Here is a 22,070-nt window from a genome sequence, read left to right as displayed (position 1 = left end):
GAGAAACTTTGGGTTCGCTCACATAACATTTGTGTTCCCTCACAAAACTTTTTTTTTTTGTTGTGAGCAAATGCAAAGTTTCTCGGGGAACCCAAATGTTTTGCGAGTGAACACAAACGCATTGAGATATCTCATATTTTTTCCATCATCATGTCCCTTTAGGGGCTCTGTAGTATTTCTTCCTATTGATTTCAAGGTAACCGTTGAAAACGTACTCATGATATTTCTACTTCTGTAGCTGCAATGTGGCTTGTAAATTCCCCTTCATGTCTATTTTAGGTTTCATTTTAAGATGAAGGTTGAGCGGTTGAGATAAACAGCTTTGTCAGTTACTGGATTGTCTGAAGTCGAAGAGAAAGCTTGATTGTGGGTTTTCTTTTCTTTTTTCTTTTTTTTTTTACAGATATGCAATGTTACATGTTCTGTTGATTTGACCTGTTTCAAAGCTGCAGGCACAGCTTTGGGTCAAATCTGGCAGCCATTCAGTCTTTTTAATCTAGTTCAAGGCTGTTTTGACTTCTCCGATTTTATTTCTGTGCTTAAACATTACAAGCTTACATAATTTGTGAAATACATACATACATAAGTAATTTACATACACTACTGTTCAAAAGTTTGGGGTCTGTAAGATTTGTTGATGTTTTTGAAAGAAGTCTCATGTTTTCCAAGGCTGCATTTTGTCAAAAAATTATTATAATTTAAAAGAACTGTTCTCTATATAAATGTTTTCAAATTAAATTTATTTCTGTGATGACAAAGCTTAATTTACAGTCTTCAGTGTCACATGATCCTTCAGAAATCATTCTGATATACTGATTTGGTGTTGATTTTTGGAACATTTCTTATCAATGTTGATAATTGTGCTGCTTAATTTTTGTGGACATTCTTTCTGACCCCAAAGTTTTGAATGATTGTATATAAATTATAAATGTAAGATTTTTTTTTGGGGGGGGGGGACCTGACAACATAATTATGAAAACTTTTAAAATAATTCTGTAAAATATTTTATATAAATTTGTTATAATAGTAATTGCATAATATAAGCAAAATTAACATGTTAAATATTATTCGCAATACAAAATGATGATTAATAAGCATATGCTGGCATTTCAAAACCTTGCACATTTGTTTTTCCAAATAATTTATGGTAATTTCTCCATTAATGTTGCTCCGCATCACAGCTGTACACATGGCATGAGGCTCTAAGCGGTGAAGGAAACTCAGTTCATTCACACATGCAATCAGGCAGCTATCAGATCCAAGGACAAGCAAATAAAAGCGGCTTTCTGTCCTGTACGCTTTATCAAGTGCTCTCTTTCAGCAATCACAAACAAGTCCAACTCCAAACTCACCTACACCTACCTATTCAGAGAATGAGCTTCAATTATTGAAACACTGCGGCAGGCCTGAATGCTTCACTATGTTTGTCAACACTTCTTGGAAATTAGGTAAGACGGTTGTGTGTTGTGGATTTGAATGGAATAAATACTGTCCCGTAGTGTCAGTATGATCTTTCTTTTGCACCTGCTGAAACATTTGGGCTTTGACAAAATCAAGAATAGGCATGATATCATATATTTTAATCGCTGATTCAAAACATTTCAGGCCGTCTCACCACTTTTTATCGCATGATTGTTCTCATGGTTACAGATGTCTGAAATTTTGCTGGTGCATTTCATTGAGAACGCTTACTAGAAACATGTTTTTTTTCATAATCACTTGCAGGTTTTGGGTTAGTGACCTCGTCCCCACGTCACTGCGGATCAATACTTCTCTAAGCTTATCACAAATGTGTTTGACTAAACCCCCTCTACATATATGGAGGTTAAAGGAGAGTAGAATGACCAGTCATGGCAAACTTTGTTCAGAGACTGGACTTGTTTCTCGTTTTCTTGCCGACCGCGGGACCCTGGAAGAGACTATGTGAGGATATGACGGTGTGTGAATGTATTATACATAGTGACATAGTATTTGTGTGTTCTGAAGAGTTTCTTTTTCAGTGTTCTTACTATTCCAACAGCATGGAGGAACATGTGGATCAGCCATCTTTACAAAACAGGGTCTGTGGTAAGTCAACAATGGATATGAGAATGGATTTATAAAAAAAAAAAAAATTATAATTTGAGCTTATGTATAGTAATATTTAAGGCTGCATCATTTTTTCAGAAGGAAATTTATGAACAAAAAGGTTGCTTTTTACAATTTACAGAAAAATGTTTTGTAAAATGCAAACTAAAGGCCCAATGAGTATTCACACATCAGAAGTGACTAAACAATGTTTTGACTATGATTTACATAAAACTAAATCTTTAAAAGAATGATGGAGATCCAGCATAATTTTCAAGTGTCGGTCAGTAGTTTTAAACAAATAACAGAGTTCAAGAAGAGACATTTCCAACCATTTTCAATCCATTGACCTCTTAATGGATTAAAAAAATTTTTTGAAAGAAATTAATACTTTTGCTCAGCAAGGTGGCATGAAACTGATGTGACAGTAAAGGTGTTATTTCAGTATTACTGAGATACCATTATACTTTTATGACTTTTTCATTTCAATTTTAGTTAGAATTTTACTCATTTTGTTGTATTTGTCATTTTTATATATTTTATATATTTTATATATATATATATATATATATATATATATTAGTTTTTAATTTTTATTTCAGTTTTATTTGGTTTAGTACACCAAAATTGAAGGCTTGGCATCTAGCAAAAATAAAATATTCAGATTATGATTTTTTTTTTTTTTTTTTTTTTTTTTTTTGAAAATTATTTTTTTAAATTATTAAAGTTTTTTTTTTTTCCAAGTTAGTTTTTTTTATTTCAAGTAACAAAAATATTTTTTTTTTCATAGGGTGAATTCAGGGCGATTGGGACACTTTTTGACTTGGAAAAAGTGTCCCAATCACCCTGAATTCACCCTATATATGGGTTTAGTTTTAACTATAATAACCCAAAAAAATATGTTATAAATGCTGTTCTTTCAAACTTTCTATTCATCAAATAATCGTGAAAAAAAAGTTTCCACTAAAATATTAAGCAGCACAATGGTTTTCAACCAGTTTTCTTGAGCAGCAAATCAGCATATTAGAATGATTTCTGAAGAATCATGTGACTGAAGAGGAGTGATGATGCTGAAAAGTCAGCTTTGCCATCACAGGAATAAATTCCATTTTAAATATATTAAAATAGACATTTATTTAAATTTATTACAGTTTTACTGTATTTTGATCAAATAAATGCAGCCTTTATGAGCATAATACACTTTCAAAAACATTAAAAACGTCTAAAGCTAAGTGTAGCCTAGTTTTTGTGCTGCAATTTATTTACAGATGATGCTTATATGATAAAATTATGAGTCTGAAGGTGTGGTTTAGGTTACTTTTTGTTGGAACATATTTTAAAACAATTTCACACAAAAAAGGCAGAGGAGTCTGTTAAAGAACCCAGATCTAGGGCACAAACGATAGTTTAGAAGAAACCATCTGCACTGTTCCCATCACCGTCCACTCCACTGACCGACATGTAAACAGAAGACGATAATCGATAACATTTGCACGTGATCAGACTGTGAACCGGCAGCTGACTGAAAGAGAAGAGGGAAAGGGGGCTGACATACCCTGGCTGTTCAGAGTTTCATTTTGAGGGTTTAGATTACAACTCTGAAACTAGAAACCCAAGAAGACGAACTCAATATTATGAGCGTTTACAAAAAATAATCAGCGGTGTTTTTTTTGTTTATAACCATATAGTGTTTACCTGTCACAGATGAGAAAACAACTGGAATTCGCAAACACAAGTCCCTACGATGTTCATAATAAATGTTTTAAGACTAAACGAGTGAATAAATCACCATTCATTTTCTCTCCCGTCAGTTTGTTGTCCTCCTGAGCTGTGGAGTGTGACAATGGTGTTTGTATCCTGTGTCGTCAAACGCCATTATCACACTAAATAGCCACGGTGAGACCTCACGACCTCCTCAGCCAATCAGCAAGCAGAGAAACAGATGACGTCACAGGCTATTGTGGGAATATGAAACACCTTTGTGTCGTTAAATGAATACGTATGAGTTTGTGTAAGGTTGATAAATTGGCATATGCCGAAAATAGATGTAATAGATCATGTCTGCCATATGTTCCTACTGACCCAGTTGCTGTTATTGGATATGTTAATGAGTTCAGCATGTCATGTGACGCTTCCTTCGTATTGTATTTGGTATTAGCGTGGTATCTTCATGACAATAAAATCTGCAAAGTTTTGAAGTGTTTCAGTGGGTCGAGTGTTATTTGTAACTCATGATATGTGATTAAAATCAAGCACATTCTCAAAAAAGAAAAATTATATTTATTATTTTACAATATATCATTCAGAAAAGCCCATTTAAAGCCAATACAACAAGATTGTGGTTCAGTCAAACCAAGAATCTTATGTCATCTTATATCATGGACCTTCAATTCACATTCACTAAGACTACTAATATTTAAATATAAGACTATCTAGATTTGCATAAAGTAGCTAGCATCACAGTTTTTAATTTCATGTGATTCATTTGTGCGGTTCATTAACATTAACAGGACAAATATGTTGCTTCAAACGTGTGTGTTTATATATAGTAATGCGGCAACAAGTCATTTGACTTTCGAAGGATGATGGAAACGTGAAGGTGGGAGGATTGTCATTCTTACTGAGGCAAATCAACAGCTGTTTACTAGGGCAAGCGTACAAACTTTTCCATAGCATCATATTCACCACCTTATCCTACCTTCCCAGAGACAAACAGAATAGATAAAGTAAAACTACATACTGAACAGTAAATTAAATACATTTTTTTACTTGCATTTTTACTTTGTAAATTTTAACATTGAAAATGAGCAGCTTCCAACATTCAGTTCTAGCAGTTACATTAACATTTTTTTCATGTTGTACATTCATCTCACTCATAAGATAAATATCTATTTAAAGGGTTAGTTCACACCAAAATGAAAATTCTGTCATCATTTACTGACCCTCATGCCTTTCCAAACCTGTAAGATTTTGTGTGAATGGCATGTAACCAAAGTCCCTTTAAGACAAGTCATTTCACTCGGCGGCCATCTTTGAAACGCGACTCGGGCATTTAAGTGCAGCTCCTATCTCTCTGAATGGGGAAACACCAAATTCTCAGAAACTGTTTGCCAAGCTTTCGATTAAATTTCATATTTGAAATCACCAATGAAATCGGACAACAACTGTCTCATAAATTTAGTTTCTAAACGCTCGAATCATGACAAAAAACTGTATTTTTCAGGCTGGATCAACCTAATGTGCATGTGCAGTCCTAAATTCGCGTCTCTTTTGCCTCATTTCGGAGGCGCATGTCTGACTGTTTCTATTGAAACCGGAGCTTCTGACTTTACCAATCGGCGATTGGCTCTTATTTAGAAGGTGGGACTTATTCCGCCATATTGCGCGATTCACTTTCTCCCATTCATAATAATATGAGTGACGCGTCTTGTGTTATTCTATAGTCTTTGCCATAACTGATCGAAAAATAAACAGCGCAATCTTATTTGTGTTGTTATATATTTAAGCCTTATACATTCAGTTTAACAGCATTACCAGCAAGGTTTCAACTGAACTATGCATATGCATTTTATACACTTATGCTCCATGCATACAATAAATGTATGTTCTTTAAGGTGCAGTGAGCAATTTCTGAGAAACGCTGTTGGTATTTGAGATCACCAAAACAAAACACGCCCCTAATCAAAAATGGATCACACCCCTATCTTGACAGCCCCGCCCCCAAATTCACAAACACACTATGCAACATAGGCACCTCCGCCCAATGAGCGTTTACACCCCTTACTGCTGATTCGCTACAAGTGTGTTTTGGTGGTCTCTCCGATTCACTTTCAACAGCATTTCTCATAAATTGCTTACTACACCTTTAAATGAGCAAGGTATTCTAGCGTATTTCAACTGCTCATGACCCATTTTAATTAGTTTAATTTAGGCTTGCTTGATGTGTGAAACAAGCCAGAGCCGTTCAATGCAGCTTTCACAGGAACCAATGAGATTTGTTCTCGCACGTCAAACAGGTTTGGTTGAGCTTCTGTTTATGTTCATTCATCAATGTTTATATGTGAATAAAAGCCTAAATTAAATCTGTTCATCATATAAAGCGATCAAGTCTCGTCAGAAAATTTGGACTAAACCGCTCTATTCGTATCTCTTTATGAACTTTTTGAAGTGACAAAGTTGCATGGACTGGCAACGGAGGAACAGAAATCTCATTTAAAATATCTTAATTTGTGTTTCAAGGGTAAATGAAAGGCTTGCGGGTTTGGAATGATATGAGGGTGAGTAGCCTAATTTATGACTTTCTTTTTTTCTTTTCATTTTGGGTGAACTAACTCATTAAGCTTTAGCGGTTAAATAAACACTTATCATAACATACAATCATAATAACACAAGGAACCGTTTCCAGTTCTTTGTTATTATTCTGGCACCTCTATTATACAATAGTGCCAGTAGGCTAATAATAAAGAAACAGATGGCAGCACCACTGGCACGATTATGAACTTTTCAACAAAGCAAATCAGGATAAAACACTATAGGCTGATAACTTCCTATATTTCTTTGGTTTTAACAAAAATATTACATCAAAAAACTGTTGAAAAAAAATTGCACAATCCACTTACCCCTTAAAAACATTTTTAAAAAATCAATAAAAATCAGTAATACGCTAATTTAAAATAGCACAAAAGAACTCTCAAGAAAGAAATAACCTCCCTACTGTCCTTACAGATGAATGTCATCTTACATTTAAAGAAACATCTCAGAAACACGTTCGTCCCTAAGAAAGACTTCATTGATAAAACCTGCAAGCAGTATTTATCCTACAAGCAAATCTTCAGGGCTTCTGTCCAATCAAGATTTGCCATTCAGAACAGGGCCGAAGGTTTTTTTCTTTGTCAAGGGTTGTGTTTTTGGCTTTGGGAGGGCAACGGTCCGCTTTGGCTTGGGTTGGAGTGATGTCAGGCCCAGTAGCTCACAGTACCTGTTACACTGATGCAGAGCTTTGAACTGATCAATAAAGGACGTGGCACAGTTTCCCTTGAATCCCTTATAGCTGCACCAATAAAAATAAATATTACTGCTTACTACACATTTTTTATTACAAATCTTTAAATATCACTCAAATATAAGGAGGGGATATTTAAATAATTTATTATTATTATTATTATTATTATCATTAGAGCTACACGAAAGTTGTTTTTTAAAAAAAAAATTGTGATTCTCAATTTATTCAGAATCGTGAAGCTCTAATTTCTATTATATAGGCCTATTTACATATTTAAATATTTAATTGTGAAAGGGATATTTAAATGTATTATTATTAAATACAGATTTCTATTAGATATATTTATAGTTACATATTTGTTTCAGAACTTACCCTTTTTTACCGGTGGCAATCCCAACATCTGTTAGTTTCATACCGACACCTGTACATGAAGGAGAAGATTTTTTCTTCACTACATCTACATCCAACATCTTTACTGTTAATGTCATGATGTGCAGCATGTGGTAAAATGGAAGCACATTATTTACCCTGCATATCGGTGACCAGCAGGTTACCCTCTGTCTGTGTGTAGACCCAGTGCTGAAAGGCACAGCATTTCTGTCCCGCCTCAGAGTCTCTGCGCATCAGGTTGATCTCCTTCCCATCCTTCACAGAGTACTTCACGAAGTCTCCCAGCAGCTCCTCCTCCAGCGTGGCGTAAGGGATTTCATTAGATGGTCGGTGCACCAAATAAATAGGGATGATTCTGGGAAAATAAGGAAAGGGTTTTTTAAAAAAAAAACGATGTTTATGAATGCTGATGAATTCACTTTCTTTATGTGTAAATATAACATTTTTGCTGAATTTTAAAGTGTGTCTTAGAACCTAACATAATCTACACTACCAAAAAGCTACCTATTCAAAAGCTTGGGGTCAGAAAGATCTTAAATTTTATTTAGCAAATACATTTTATTTAGCAAGGATGCATTCAGTTGATATGGAAGCTTCTGCCACTAAAAAAATTATTTAAAAAGGTACTTGATTAATTATCACACAATTCTGACTTTATAATTCACAATTCTGACTTTATAATTCGCAATTCTGACTTTATATCTCGCAATTCTGACTTTATATCACACAATTCTGACTTTATAACTCGCAATTCTGACTTTATAACTCGCAATTCTGACTTTATAACTCGCAATTCTGACTTTACATCACGCAATTCTGACTTTATAACTCACAATTCTGACTTTATAACTCGCAATTCTGACTTTATATCACGCAATTCTGACTTTATATCACGCAATTCTGACTTTATAATTCGCAATTCTGACTTTATAACTCGCAATTCTGACTTTATATCTCGCAATTCTGACTTTATAACTCGCAATTCTGACTTTATATCTCGCAATTCTGACTTTATATCTCGCAATTCTGACTTTATATCTCGCAATTCTGACTTTATAACTCGCAATTCTGACTTTATATCACACAATTCTGACTTTATAATTCGCAATTCTGACTTTATAACTCGCAATTCTGACTTTATAACTCGCAATTCTGACTTTATATCTCGCAATTCTGACTTTATATCTCGCAATTCTGACTTTATAACTCGCAATTCTGACTTTATATCTCGCAATTCTGACTTTATATCTCGCAATTCTGACTTTATATCTCGCAATTCTGACTTTATATCATGCAATTCTGACTTTATAACTCACAATTCTGACATTATATCATGCAATTCTGACTTTATAACTCGCAATTCTGACTTTACATCACTCAATTCTGACTGTATAACTCGCAATTCTGACTTTATAACTCGCAATTCTGACTTTATATCACACAATTCTGACTTTATATCACACAATTCTGACTTTATATCACGCTATTCTGACTTGATAACTCGCAATTCTGACTTTGCCCCAAACTTTTGATCATACTGTAGATGTTACTTTAATTAGACATTTTTTCCTAATTCCTAACTTCAGTACTGTCAAAATTCAAATGCTAGGTTTACTATTTAATTAAGTAAACATAGAAATGTTTTCACTTTACTCATTTTGGTTAAGTACCTTTAACTTTTAATTGAGTGTATTACATACAAGTTTCCCAGTACTTTTTACACCTTACATTACAAACATTACTGTCTAACATCAATAGTGTGTAGACAGCAAGGAGACAGTTGGAGAGTTTGATAAACTTACTCTGGCACCTCTCCAAATGATTCAGCAGACTTGGCCACACTATTGTACGCTTTAATATATTCCCTGGCGGTGTTCTGCACATGACATTCCTGGTTAATACAGAGAGAGAAAAAAATCAGTCCCAGATTTCCTTAAGTTAATTTCTTAATTAAACATCTCCCTGAAGACATCCATTCTCACCTCCACAGCCAGGCTGTAGTTCTTCTGGACAAGCTCCTCATTATTTTTAATCCCATAGTTGATGCCGTTGTGGACTTTCAGGACGCAGGGATGGCCGGGGTTGAATCGTGGTAGATTGCCTTCTCTAAGTGTGGTCCTGAAAGCTTTGCGGTGCATGCCTTCACCGAAATGGACCTTCTCAGTCACGATGCTAGCGGGTTGATTCTCTCCAAAATACTGATCCGAAAGAAAATCCTCCTTAAATAGAAGCGGGCTGCACTGGATGTTCTCCTCATCCCCGTCCATAACCCTGGGCTCAACTGGGAGATTAAATAGGGGGAGAACTGTTACCAATCACACCCAGTTGCTATTAAAAATCATACACCTTTCAGCTATGCATAAAAGAAAACGTTCATAATAGTTTAGCTACTCATAGGAACGGGAGATTCTCAAGAGACCATGAAATTAAGGTTTACCTGGTTTATCATGACTCGGAATGACTAGTTCCATAAGCACTGCAATTAAAAAATGTAGACAAGTTGAGTCAATGTGTGTAATAAGCTATCTGCCATTTTTTTATTGTCTTCTCCCTGCTGAAGCTTCAGAGCACAAGTTAAACATCCTGCTGTAACTATCTGCTTAGTCACGGAGTACATCAGCAAATTAAAATCTTAATTTATAGCCTTTAATCAGATTATTGTGAGAAAGCAGCCCTCTATGTCTTACCCTCAGATGTGAGATGGTACTCTGAGGTCGAAACAGAAATGTTGGCAGCATTCAGACTGCATTTGTACAGCCCTAGATCTTTACTGCAAGCCTCTAGGATTGTCAGTGTGAAGCGGCCGTCATCCTTCTCTCTGCAGGAAAAGAAAAACCTAGTAAATCAATCATTTTTCAGACATCTGGGCAAATACTTTCAATTACTAAATCAACTGTCAAGGTCGTAAAGACTAAATACAGTGGTCTACGCAGATGAATCCTTGAATCCCTATTATATACACTATAACTCTAGTTACAGCTTACAAAAGAGCTCAGAAGGACCATTCTGGAAAGCAGAGGCCTGTTTGAGAGGCATAGTCAGCATTTAGTAGGAATGAATCACATGGTTATGTAAAAGGTTCATTTTGCTCCCACTCCAACTCATGGCTGAATCACCAGTGCGCTGATGTTCAGTCAGGTCTCTGCCAAAATGTACAGCAGATTTAGACAACAATAGAGTGCCACCAAGTGGTAAAAAAAAGTTACGATGAGTTTCTTCAGAAAGAATGATGTTCTTTCATCTTAGTTAACTAATTAAATTTGGACCCAGAGGAAGACGGGGTATAAGGTGAAGTGGGGACTGATGGGTAAAGAGGGTTTTTCTTACACTTTGTTTATCTCTGACAGCACTCTTCCCTCTTTAGTCCACTTAATGGTGGCATCAGGTGGGATGGGGCTGAACTGGCACCAAAGTAAGATGTTTTGGGGGTCAGCAGGGATAGGGTCAGCCTGGATCTCTGACACTACACAAGGAACCACAACTACAACAAAAACACATACAAATATGTCATTTATAGACCATTTTTCACATGGCGACTTATTTGTGCAATATTTGTTAACCTGCTGCCATGTATTCCCCTAGAAACAGCTTAACCTAGGCTAAAGGGATAGTTAACCCAAAAATGAAAATTATTCCACGATTTACTCACCCTCAAGTCATCCTAAGTGTATATGACTATCTTCTCTCAGACGAACACAATTGGGGTTATATTAAAATATATCCTGGCTCTTCAAAACTTTATAATGGTAGTGAATGGCGCTCATGATTTTGAAGCCCAAAAAAGGCATCCATCCATCATAAAAGTAATCCACACGGCTCCAGGGGGTTAATAAAAGCCTTCTGAAGTGAAGCAAGGAGTAGAAAAATATCCATATTTACAGCTTTATAAACTATAATAACCAGTTTCCAGCAAACATCCGTATGCAAGTCGACTTACGGTGGAAGCGTAACTTCTGACCGTAAATCGACCTGTGTACGGATGTTTGACGGAAACTGGTTATTATAGTTTATAAAGTTTTAAATATGGATATTTTTCTTACAAAAACACATCACTTCACTTAAGAAGCCCTTTATTTACCCACTGGAGCCGTGTGGATTACTTTTATGATGGATGGATGCACTTTTTTGGGCTTCAAAATCATGAGCACCACACACAACCATTATAAAGCTTGGAAGAGCCAGGATATTGTTTAATGTAACTCTGAATGTGTTCATCGGAAAGATAATCATATACACCTAGGATGGCATGAGGGTGAGTAAAACATTGGATAATTTTCATTTTTGGGTGAACTATCCCTTGAGGTGATTAGCTGGTCTCCCTAAGGTGGCCAAGCTTCTCAGGCTGGTCTGCTGTTGTTGGTTTTTTTTTTTTTAATAGAGGTTTTCAACCACCTTAACTATGCTGGGAGACTAGTTTAAACCAGTTAAGACCAGCAAACCACATAAGACTGGTTCAAGTTGGAGTTTTTTCCTGCAGGGTTCTGACATTTCTGACTCATAAACTGGTATAAAAACACAAAATGTTCTATGGGGTATCCAATCCTCTCACTATTCTGCAGAGTTTAGCTCCAGTCCTAATCAAACACATCTGAACAAGCTAAACAAGGTCTTCAGGATTACTAGAAAACCTCCAGACAAGTGTGTTTTTGGCAGGTTGAAGCTAGACTCTGCAGGACATTGGGCTTTAGGGAGCCGATATCATGTAGAGTTTAGCTCTGTTCTAATGGATTGACTTTTAATTTTAAGTTGAACAGGAATATATTTGGAGAACCTTCTTTGGGTTTTGGAATCTTCTGCTTGACAACCTCACTGTAAGCTTTCCGGGTCACATCTTCTCCATCTTTTCTTGCTTGGCGGAAAATTGCAGGCAGCTGTGGCCTCGTCCTTATCGGAACTGCTCCAGACACGTCTGCAATTCTCCTGCGCTTTATGTCATCACTTGGCATGTTGGGTAAACACGCACTAGGAGAATCTGATGTGCACGTCTTATTTTCCATCTTGGCTGTGTTACTGGCATCTGCTTTGAGTTTTATTGGGGCAGCTTTCTGAGTGGCATTTACGGTGGCAGGGTCCATCTTGGCCCCACTGGGTTCTACTTTGGGTCTCACTGACATGACTATTTGAGTGCTATCTTTGTTAGTAATATCCATTTTGGTGGGAAGATGATATGCTGGTTTATCCAGACCATTTGATGCCACCTTCACTTCAAGGTTCTCTGTCTTGCCAATTGTGCTCTTCTGAGTGCTCCTGCTCACTATGTTAGTTGGTGGATCACTCTCGGGTTTTGGCATCCCATGTTGCACATACTTCTTTTTCTTTTTCACTTGGGCTTTAGGAACAGTCTTCTCAGTGATGACGATAGTTTCAATGACAGTAACCGGACATTCTTCACAACCAGCTCCTTCTGAGTTGAATTCGTCTTTCGCCTGGGATGAAAACTGAAGATCTTGCTTTTTTGATGTTTGAATCCCATGTTGCTGCTTCTCAGCCAGTTTCTCCTTATGTTTAGAGCGTGTTTTACCATCTAAGGAAGTCTTGGAGGTCTTGTGAGGCATATTGTCTGTTTTAGGTAGTTCCTCACAGTTTGACAAGGAAAAAAGACTCAAATTTCTGGGTTCCTCCAAGTCTAGAGTAACATATGCAACACGTTTGTCCTCAGACACCATAAAATGCTCTCCTGTGAGTAAAATGAACTTAGAAAGCTCTTTGCTGATGCCACAGGTATCACTATACTCTGATTTTCTCTGAGTATCCTTGATGGAAAGATCATCTGAATCTCCACCGGATGAAGATGAAGACTGGTCAGGGCATGTATGAAAGCGGCCTTCAGAAGAATTGTCACTACTTACTGATTTTTGATCGCTCTTAAGGTGTATCTCATTAACAATCCCTTTATGAGGAAGATCTAGATCAACTTGTGGACTGTCCTCTCTCAATAAACTATGATTGAGGAAATTTTTTCCAGTACAGAGTGGAGCAAACGGCATAATAAACCCTGGAATTGTACTTATTTCCTCTTCTCTTGGCTTCACTGTACAGTCATCAGAGTTAGAATGCACAAACGATCCATTCCCTTCAGCACATCCCGCCTCAGAAGACACATGAACATCCGATTGAGAGGGACATGTGCGGTGATTCACATTGGAGCCATGACGCCGCTCCTCGCCACTCACACAGCCAGTTAAATTCTTGTTGCTGGTGTAAGCTGAGATCTTCGGAGAAGAAAAGCTGCTTTGGCGTTCCTCCTCGAAGACCAACCCAAGTACAGAAATTTTGTCTCCAGTCACCTCCACCAATGTATTTCCCTCCGACTGAAACACAAAAAAATGGACAAAAAAATTAAATGTCATGCAGAAGACAGAAAGGCCTATCTGAAGACAATAAAGACAGCACAGTAATTGAAGAATTAGTATCATTTAACAAGTCACAATTTAGGCCTATTCTTGCCCAAACTGCATGTCATTGTTTGTTTACGTACCTCACTGAGGCGTTGGTCTGCCTAATGTAAAAATCATTATGCTTTCATGCAGCACTCCAAAGCCACATGTGGTTGGCAATGGCAGGGATCATCTCTATTATAGTGATCACAGTCACCGTGTAAAGCAGGTGAACCAATCACAGCTCTCCCACTGCCTCAGGGGTCTGTGGGATTGGAGAAACTGCCATACAGTACGACACTGAAGTTGGAGCAGGGGTCGTATTTCGGCCTTCAGCTGTGCTCGTGCCACTCAACCCCCTTCCTCTCCAGGTCCTCTTTTGCTCTCTGATCTATTATCATCTGCCACTCTCTATAATTAGTCTGCATTTCTGTTTATCAGTATTTTTCTCTGCACCTCACATTTCCTCAGCAGCCACAGCTGTCTGTCATGAATGAGGGAAACGGTGAATGTTTAAGGATTAGTGAGTGGGTTTGAGCTATAATTTGAGGATGAATTTGTCAAAAATGGCTCTAGAATTTAGTGTTTGTTATGTGTGTATGAGAAAGAGAGAGAGGGAGAGAGAGTACATTATGAAGTGATATTCATGTGTGGAATGACTGGGCTCTTCCAGCACACAGAGTGTCATAATAAATAATGAAAGTCACAATGACAGTGTTAAAAACATGTAAAATCTATTAAAGGAAATGTTAAAGGTGACAGGCTATTTAAGATCACTGTAACATGTAGAAGACTTTTCCTTAATGGAAATGGTATCTAACAAAACTATGTCAGAAATATCATGGTATTGGCATTTTTTGTGTATTCTTTAAAGTACAGTAGCTTGGTATATGAGATATTAACATGGTGTATGATCCCATCATTGAACTAAAGGTATAAATGTTAATTTCTGTGTAATTCTGCAACCATGTAGTAGTTGCATTCAGATTCAGCTTTTAAAATACTTAAGCTCAATATGAGGTTATTTCAGTGCAGGTAACCGAAACTAACCTTTAGGTTAAACTGAAAACTCTGAAGTGCAATGCAAATTGCAAAAGATCTAAAGAATACTCAGTCAAAACTCCACATCTGCAGTCTACATCTGCCTGTGCTAATTATATTTGAAGAAGTGTACTAGTAATCTCACCTTTGCACTCCAAAGCTCTCCAGAGATGTGCTGACTTCCATATTGTTTGGGGCTGAACTCATTTGCAGAAGACATACATGACTTTGATGCATTAAATGTATCAATGGCTGCATTCTTATATGGTTTAAGGGATTCAGACATAACCAGAGTCTCCAACAAACTCACGTTGTTCTCCATCGTTGTATTGTCCCGACTGTCTGCTTCTGAATGTGAAGGAAGTCCGTCTTTATCTCCTTTAGTTCCATTAGTGTTATCAGACTCGACTTGTCCTCTACTTGAGGCTTGACCTGGTTCTTCTGGTTCTAGGAGGTTCAGAGACAGACAAGTCTGTCCAGTGTTGTTTGCATTATCTGGACCTGTCCTTTGCTCCAAAATCTTGTCCTGGATTGCCATACTATGCTTAGAATCAGAGCTTGAAGTGTTAGCGCCCAAGTCTTCTGGATAGGTGTTAACTGCCTGGAACCAGTCTGAAAGAGCGCTAGCCCAGCTGTCTGAGGACGACCACCTCTCAACAGGTTTAAATTTCAGCTCCAAGTCTTCAGCGTGGTGGTCAATTGAAATGTTTTCTCTCCTAGAGTAATCTGAGGCTTTTGTGTTGTCTGAATGGGCCGTAAGGGGGCTGGGAGAGCATGAACGACCCCACTTGTCAAAAATAGCACCCTCATACTCTTCACCTGCCAAGAACTGGCAAGCATCCAGCCACAACTCACTACCAGCCTTAACATCACGTTCCGTTCCTGTGAACTTTAAGCAACAGCCCCCGGTCTCCTCAGAACGTTTACCTAAATCTCCATTCGTGACAGGTGTTGGGTTAGGGACCACCTGTGAGAGATCCTTCTCATGTTTTTCACCAATCTGTGGTGTTTCAAGTATGGACTGGGGGGAAAATGACTCAGAATTACCTATTGTCGCACTCGTATCATGGCTACAAGCAACCAGTGGTTGCACTCTACTGACTTCCAATGAGAATTTTGTATCTATCATTCTATCAAGCATGGAATCATCAGTTCTGTTGGATTCCAATTCCGTTACATCATGTTCTGAAACTTGTTGAAGGTTCTGAACCGTCTGGGTAAAAACGGCAGTGCAAAACTCACCATTTGAGGAAGCCAAGTCTTTATTTACAGTCTGAATGATCTCACTGTCATTGGCAGGCATGTCAGCTGTTTCCAATACGTTGCTCATCCCCAAAGAATCTAATAATGTGGAGGCATGTGTTAAGTGCAAATCGGCCAAACATATAGGAACGTCAGTCTTCGGATCTTCTATCTTTGGTGTCTGGGAAGTTGTGAAGCCAGCACACATCAAGTCGCCTGCAATGTCAGGCTTTTCTGGGTCAGTTTTATAGGCAGTCGCTGCTTCCACTGCTACATAAACACCTTCAGATGTATCCCCACAGGTCTGAACGAATGATTCAGGCGAAGTTGAATCAGTCTCATTGTTTGCTATTGAAAGTGGTTGTTCATGGTTTTGCTCACTATTCATTACATCAGAGACAGTATTTACCAGGGGATCGTCATCATTAGCCATTCGACTAACCTCAAGTCCAACACTCTCAGAGGAGGAATATTGGTTTAAAATGGTGTATTGGCTCATTTCTTCTTGTCTGTTGCGTTCTGTTAATGATGGAACTTCTGGACTCATTAAAGTGCCATGAGCCTCATTTGGATCCTCTATAGTGTTTAAATCACTTTGTTTGTTATTTTGATTTCTGTCTAACATATTGTCCACGTCCATAAGGTGAATTGGGTCAGGGTTGTTAATGCTGTTTGTAATATTGTCAGTCTCCATTACAACACCAGTATCAAAGTCACAATTGCTTTTATCATCATTTGGATGATTTATTTTCGGTTCAATCAGTGCAGTGTGATCCAGGGGCTGCGTTAAGACTAAACCACTCTCATTTTCTGTTTCCCCGTGAATGTTTGGACTATGGATCTCCATGGCCCTGCCCTGACTTTCTAAGGCTGGATCAGGCTGTTGATCAGGGATTGGACTGAAGCTGTCGTCTGTCTGGTTGTCCAGGGGCTCATCTTGCTTTATGTGCACTGAGGCGAGGGAAGAGTTGACAGCATCTGTGTCCAAGAGCAGCAGATTGTCAACCCGCTCAGCTGTCATCTCCTCTCTCTGGATCACTGCGCACACGTCATTGCAAGAGAGCAAATGGAAAAAGGGGAAAAAGAAAACAAGGAACAATTAGACGCATAGAAATTGAGAGCTGTAGATCATTTAAAAAAGAAAGATTCAGCAAAGAAACATTCACAACATTCTTTTGTCAAATCAACTTAAATAATTAATGTGGTTCAGATAACATAATATTTTGAGTTTATGTTGATTAAACCAATCGCCTTGATTGTATTAACTCAAATTTTTTATTTTAATGAAAACCAGGTAACTTACTTTTTTAAGTTAAACCAACAATTCTTTTTTAAAGTGTAATGTGGCACTACTGTGGTTTTTAGACATTGTATTCTTTTTAGTAGCTTGGGTTAATATGTGGTAATACTATAATACATGAATATGTTTATCAATTTCTGATACTATCAATACCATTAGCAGTACCATTGTACAACCGCAGTCTGTTTTGTAAGACATCATGGGCAAAATCATGTGACAATACCGCTATATTTGTGTGTCCTATGTATTTTTATAAAAAAAATCGAAATATTCTTTAAATGATAGTTTTGAGATTAAAAACGTTGAAAATATCTTTCAGAGAACATCTTTAATATTGTAATATTTAAGAACATTATTGCATATTGCATTACCTATTTAATGTTAAAGTTAATGTTAATTTAATGTTAATTATAAAATGTATATTATTGTATTATTTATTTAATATTAAACATACATTTATATAATATAAATGAAAAATTATATATATATATATATATATATATATATATATATATATATATATATATATATATATATATATATATATATACATATATATATATATATATATATATATATATATATATATATATATATATATATATATATAACTTAAAATAAAATCTTTATTAATGTCATTTTAAGTGTTAAAGTCATTTTAGAAATAAAAATAAATGCATTCAATCCTAGGTTTTTCCATTACAAACAACCTGTATTGTTGCCCGATGGTGTTGGGCTACACTGGAAAACTGACTGACTGATTAGTCAAATGATTTTCCATTTAGATTTGTATCAAACCATGTGTGTGTAATTTCCATACGTGATTCCTACGTCAGCGCTCTCAAATGAATATGACTCAGCCCTGTTTTTCCTACCTGCGTGATTTTCTTAAGCCACTCTTAAACTGTCATCACGCACTTCAGTCAGATGCAAGACTTCATAAATACCTTAACAGACGTAAAGCAAAACATAAATAAATAAGGTCAATTATTACTCATATACACCACCTGACTCATTTAATATGCATGCAAAACAACAACAACGAAAAGTTAGGTGTTTTAAAGATGACCTTTAAAACTACATTTCTTGTTAGAATATAGAAATAGTAAACATAACTATTTGTGTAATTAATTCAAGAAATAGATAAAATACAAAAATTATTAAATCATTAAACCTCACAACCTTTGAGAGTCCATTACCTTAATTAGGACATCCAAAAATCTCACTCTTAAAGTAGACAGATCTTGGCATCAGTTCTCTGCATTCACAACAGAAACTGTTTGTCCTAACAGAGAAAATCCCAGTGACAAAATCCCACAACCCTTTTTTTAACATCCAGATGGGCAATTATACTCAACAGTGATGTAGGTCTGGAGAATATGAGGTTCACATAAAGCTGAAAGGTCTTGGGGGTTTGGGGAGAGGGTTTATTTTTAGTCAACATCCCCCTTAGTTCAAAGTGGGTTACCTGATAGCAGAGACATGTGCCATCCCAGATGATTTATCACTTCACGGCTATATTTGCCCGCCTTGCGATAATCAGAGTTGACAAACATCACGAAGAAGCTCTCCGAGGTGTTTTCATCTGCGGAGCCAGAATGAGATTATTACTGTCAGAACAGTGGAAGGGAATTTGACATTGAAAGGTATTTTAATGCCTCTCAGAGTCGGTGGGCCAAGTGTTTATCCTGCATCAGTGTTGCAGACGCAGATAGAGGGATTTTAAATAAGAAATGGAGGATCTGCTCTACAAGCTCTGGCATAGAGGAAGAAGACTGTGTAGTTCTCAGAAGTGCTTCGTTCTTTCCTTAGACACGCTAATATCCATCACCTTATCCACCTATTAAAATGCTATCTCTCTCTCTCTCTCTCCAGCACACACCTCTGTAATGTGAGGTGGCCTTCCCAACAGGTGCATTTGATTCAAGGAACGCAGTAATGGAAACTTTCTCTCTGTTTCAACATCTATGTGAACTGATTCACGAAGCTGTCAACAAACAGCGTGCTTGATTTTCTGTTTCTTTTGTGATACTGAAGAAATATAATTGAATTCTGTTTGCATTATTGATCACTATTTTCCTGTTTATCACTGTAAAGCTGCTTCGCTAAATAGATAAACAGAGGTTTGATGCAAAAGCACCAATAAAGTGCCATAAATGTCATCCATACAACTTCTGTGTTCTAGTATGTCTTTTGAATTCATACAATGGCTTTTTATGAGAAACGGACTGAAATTCGAGCTAACTTTTTTAGGTGAGCTATAGACCTTATGTAGCCCCGCCCCTTTTCAGCGTTGCGCTCGTTGCCTTTTGACTTCCGGTTTGTATTTACAGCGCGATCTTACATTTATGAATGAACTGCTCGTTTTAAAATCTTCCCGATCTACTGACTTTTGTTAAGACATATGCTTTAAACATAACAATGCTCATGATAATTTTCATTAACTCTACAACAAGTAAATCCACTTAACCAACTAATTATTCTTTGACAGCGATGCCATAGAAATGTACAGAGCTACCGCAAAACGGAAGTTCAAAGACAATTTTATAAAGATGGCGGCGCGCTTCTTGGTAAATAAATAAATAGTGCCTCAGGGATGACGCGTTTTTGTTGGCCAACCAGGAAGTTAGCGGCGCACGGGTTCCCTCGACTGAAAGCCTATTCATTTTTCCCATAGACTTTTGGAAAATCGTAGAAAATAAGCTCTGTGTTTAACAAAGGGTTATGACACTTACACGTTTTGTCTATCAAGATAATCTTTACAAGTTAACACAACATTTATAGATTTTGAAGCCTAAATAAAGTCGTCAGATACAAAAGGCTAACAGTAGGCTATAAACAGACTACAGCACACCATGGTCGCGGATCAACGTCGTCACCACCAAGCGTCCTCAAACTTTATTTAGAAAACAACTCTATTTAAAAACATGCTCGCTGATTATGATCTGCGCTGTTTATGAATACTTATCCACTTTTTCATGAGAAATGCTGTCCAAATGTCCTGTTTGTCATGATGACATCTAAAGTCCCCGCTAAAGGAAGTAGGCTAGTCCCTTTTAGCAATTTGTTAGCAACCGCCGATTTTAAGACACAGTAAAAGTTTTAAAAAATCACAAGTGGGTTATAACTGGTGTGTTTTATGTCATAGATCAAAATGTGAAAGTATTTAGAGGCTTTGTTAACCACAGACCTTATTTCAGGCGATTTAGCAAAAACCCATTCAAAAAACCCATAGACTTTACGGCGTTGGAACCGGAAGTCCTAAAATGCTAACTCGCTTCCGGGTTTTGCCTACAAAAACGCGTCATCCCTGGGGCACTCTATTCATATAATGTTTTGTGGTGCAAGGATTATAAACTGACAAAATTTGCACAAAATTTGTGAGGTTCACTTCTCACATTCCTATGAATATTTAATAAGAGGTCTGATAAACCAATCTGTTTTATTAACCTCTTAATTCATCACTTTGGAAGGTATCCATTCATAGTTAAGCTGTTTTTTATTAATACTTTCATTGATTAAAAGTGACGGTAAATACTCATGTTATTACAGAAAATAGATTTCAAATAAATGCTGTTATTTTGAACATTCAGTTCATCAAAGAAAATTTAACTTTTTTAGGTGAGCTATTCATATATTATTATGTGGTGCACAGATTATAAACTGACAAAATTTGCATGCAAATTTTACTGCAAAATTAGGGTACAAAATGAGGTTCACTTGTGATGAATCCAAAGTTGAGTTTGTTAAAGGTTTCATTGTTGTGTTTAATATCTCCCTCAATTTACACACTTGTCTCTGGATGCAACAAATTTATTCAACATACTCCAGCTTAGGGTTGGCACAGGTCGAGAAACCTTTAAGCTTTGCAGGCTGTTAAAATCGCGCTGAGGTTTCAGTCTTTAGAATGTGTTGTCTTATGATTGATCCCTGTGGGAACATACTGTCTTCAATCCTTCAGTGTCCTACTGCAAACCTCAGAGGGCGTAAACCCTTGACTCCAGTCTGTGTCCTGAGACGGGGTCATAAACAACACACACACTTGAATATAAGCTTTTACACACACACACACACGCTGGGTTTCCATGTTTTATGGGGACTTTCCCTAGACAATGATTTTTATACTTTACAAACTGTACATTCTATCCCCTAACTCCTAAACCTACTCATAACAGAAAACTTTCTGCATTTTTACATTTTCAAAAAACATAATTTAGTATGATTTATAAGCTCTTTTCCTCATGAGGACCAAAACATGTCTCCACAAGATTAAACATGTCTGGTATTACTATACTTGTGAGGACATTTTGTGCCCACAAAGTAGGAAATACATGAACCACACACACACACACACACACACACACACACACACCTGCAGGTCAAGTGGTGTGACCTTATTTCCCCATTGAGCCTCACTCATCAGATTCCATGGGACACCTCTTAAAACACACACACACAAACACACACACGTCTATAAATGCAGATGCCTCTCATAAACAGTCAAGCAAAGGAGTGGCATTAGATTACACAAAACATCACAACATATCTTTCTGTAAAAATAGAAATGTAATGTTATGCAGTGGTTCAAAAATGGGTTCAGCATTTAAAGTCCCCCTGTAATCAATCATTTTATCCCATAAAACTCATCTTT

General features: G+C 36.9%; 1 protein-coding gene across 4 annotated transcripts; it reads right to left on the bottom strand.

Moving 5' to 3' along the window:
- Positions 1 to 5,714: 5,714 nt before the first annotated feature.
- On the bottom strand, positions 5,715 to 18,779 carry alpk2 (alpha-kinase 2). 4 transcript variants are annotated; one of them, XM_048165895.1, is made up of 12 exons: positions 18,619 to 18,779; positions 18,295 to 18,366; positions 15,023 to 17,157; positions 12,231 to 13,770; positions 10,787 to 10,940; positions 10,147 to 10,277; positions 9,897 to 9,935; positions 9,442 to 9,740; positions 9,262 to 9,350; positions 7,597 to 7,814; positions 7,442 to 7,490; positions 5,715 to 7,117 (listed from the first exon to the last, which is right to left on the bottom strand). In XM_048165895.1, exons 3-12 carry the CDS (start codon positions 17,138 to 17,140, stop codon positions 6,916 to 6,918), a joined length of 4,839 nt encoding a protein of 1,612 aa, XP_048021852.1. In that variant the 5' UTR covers positions 17,141 to 17,157; positions 18,295 to 18,366; positions 18,619 to 18,779; the 3' UTR covers positions 5,715 to 6,915. The 4 variants fall into 4 exon arrangements, with proteins under 4 accessions (XP_048021852.1, XP_048021855.1, XP_048021854.1 ...); XM_048165898.1 differs by having other exon boundaries at positions 15,188 to 17,157; XM_048165897.1 differs by lacking the exon at positions 9,897 to 9,935.
- Between the last annotated feature and the right edge of the window lie 3,291 nt (positions 18,780 to 22,070).

This window comes from Megalobrama amblycephala, linkage group LG18 (assembly GCF_018812025.1).
Source record: "Megalobrama amblycephala isolate DHTTF-2021 linkage group LG18, ASM1881202v1, whole genome shotgun sequence".
Taxonomy (NCBI): domain Eukaryota; kingdom Metazoa; phylum Chordata; class Actinopteri; order Cypriniformes; family Xenocyprididae; genus Megalobrama; species Megalobrama amblycephala.
Note: the sequence above shows the minus strand (reverse complement) of the source record. Positions and strands in the feature narration are given on the sequence as shown.

Bases quoted from the DNA above. Each gene is read 5' to 3' on its own strand.
- alpk2 (XM_048165895.1), bottom strand. From the start codon at position 17,140: ATGACAGCTGAGCGGGTTGACAATCTGCTGCTCTTGGACACAGATGCT. The intron at 13,771-15,022 runs GTGAGATTACTA...TTTGTGTTTCAG, and splicing joins GAGAGCTTTGGAGTGCAAAG to TCGGAGGGAAATACATTGGT. The intron at 7,118-7,441 runs GTAAGTTCTGAA...TTATTGGTGCAG, and splicing joins ATTGCCACCGGTAAAAAAGG to CTATAAGGGATTCAAGGGAA.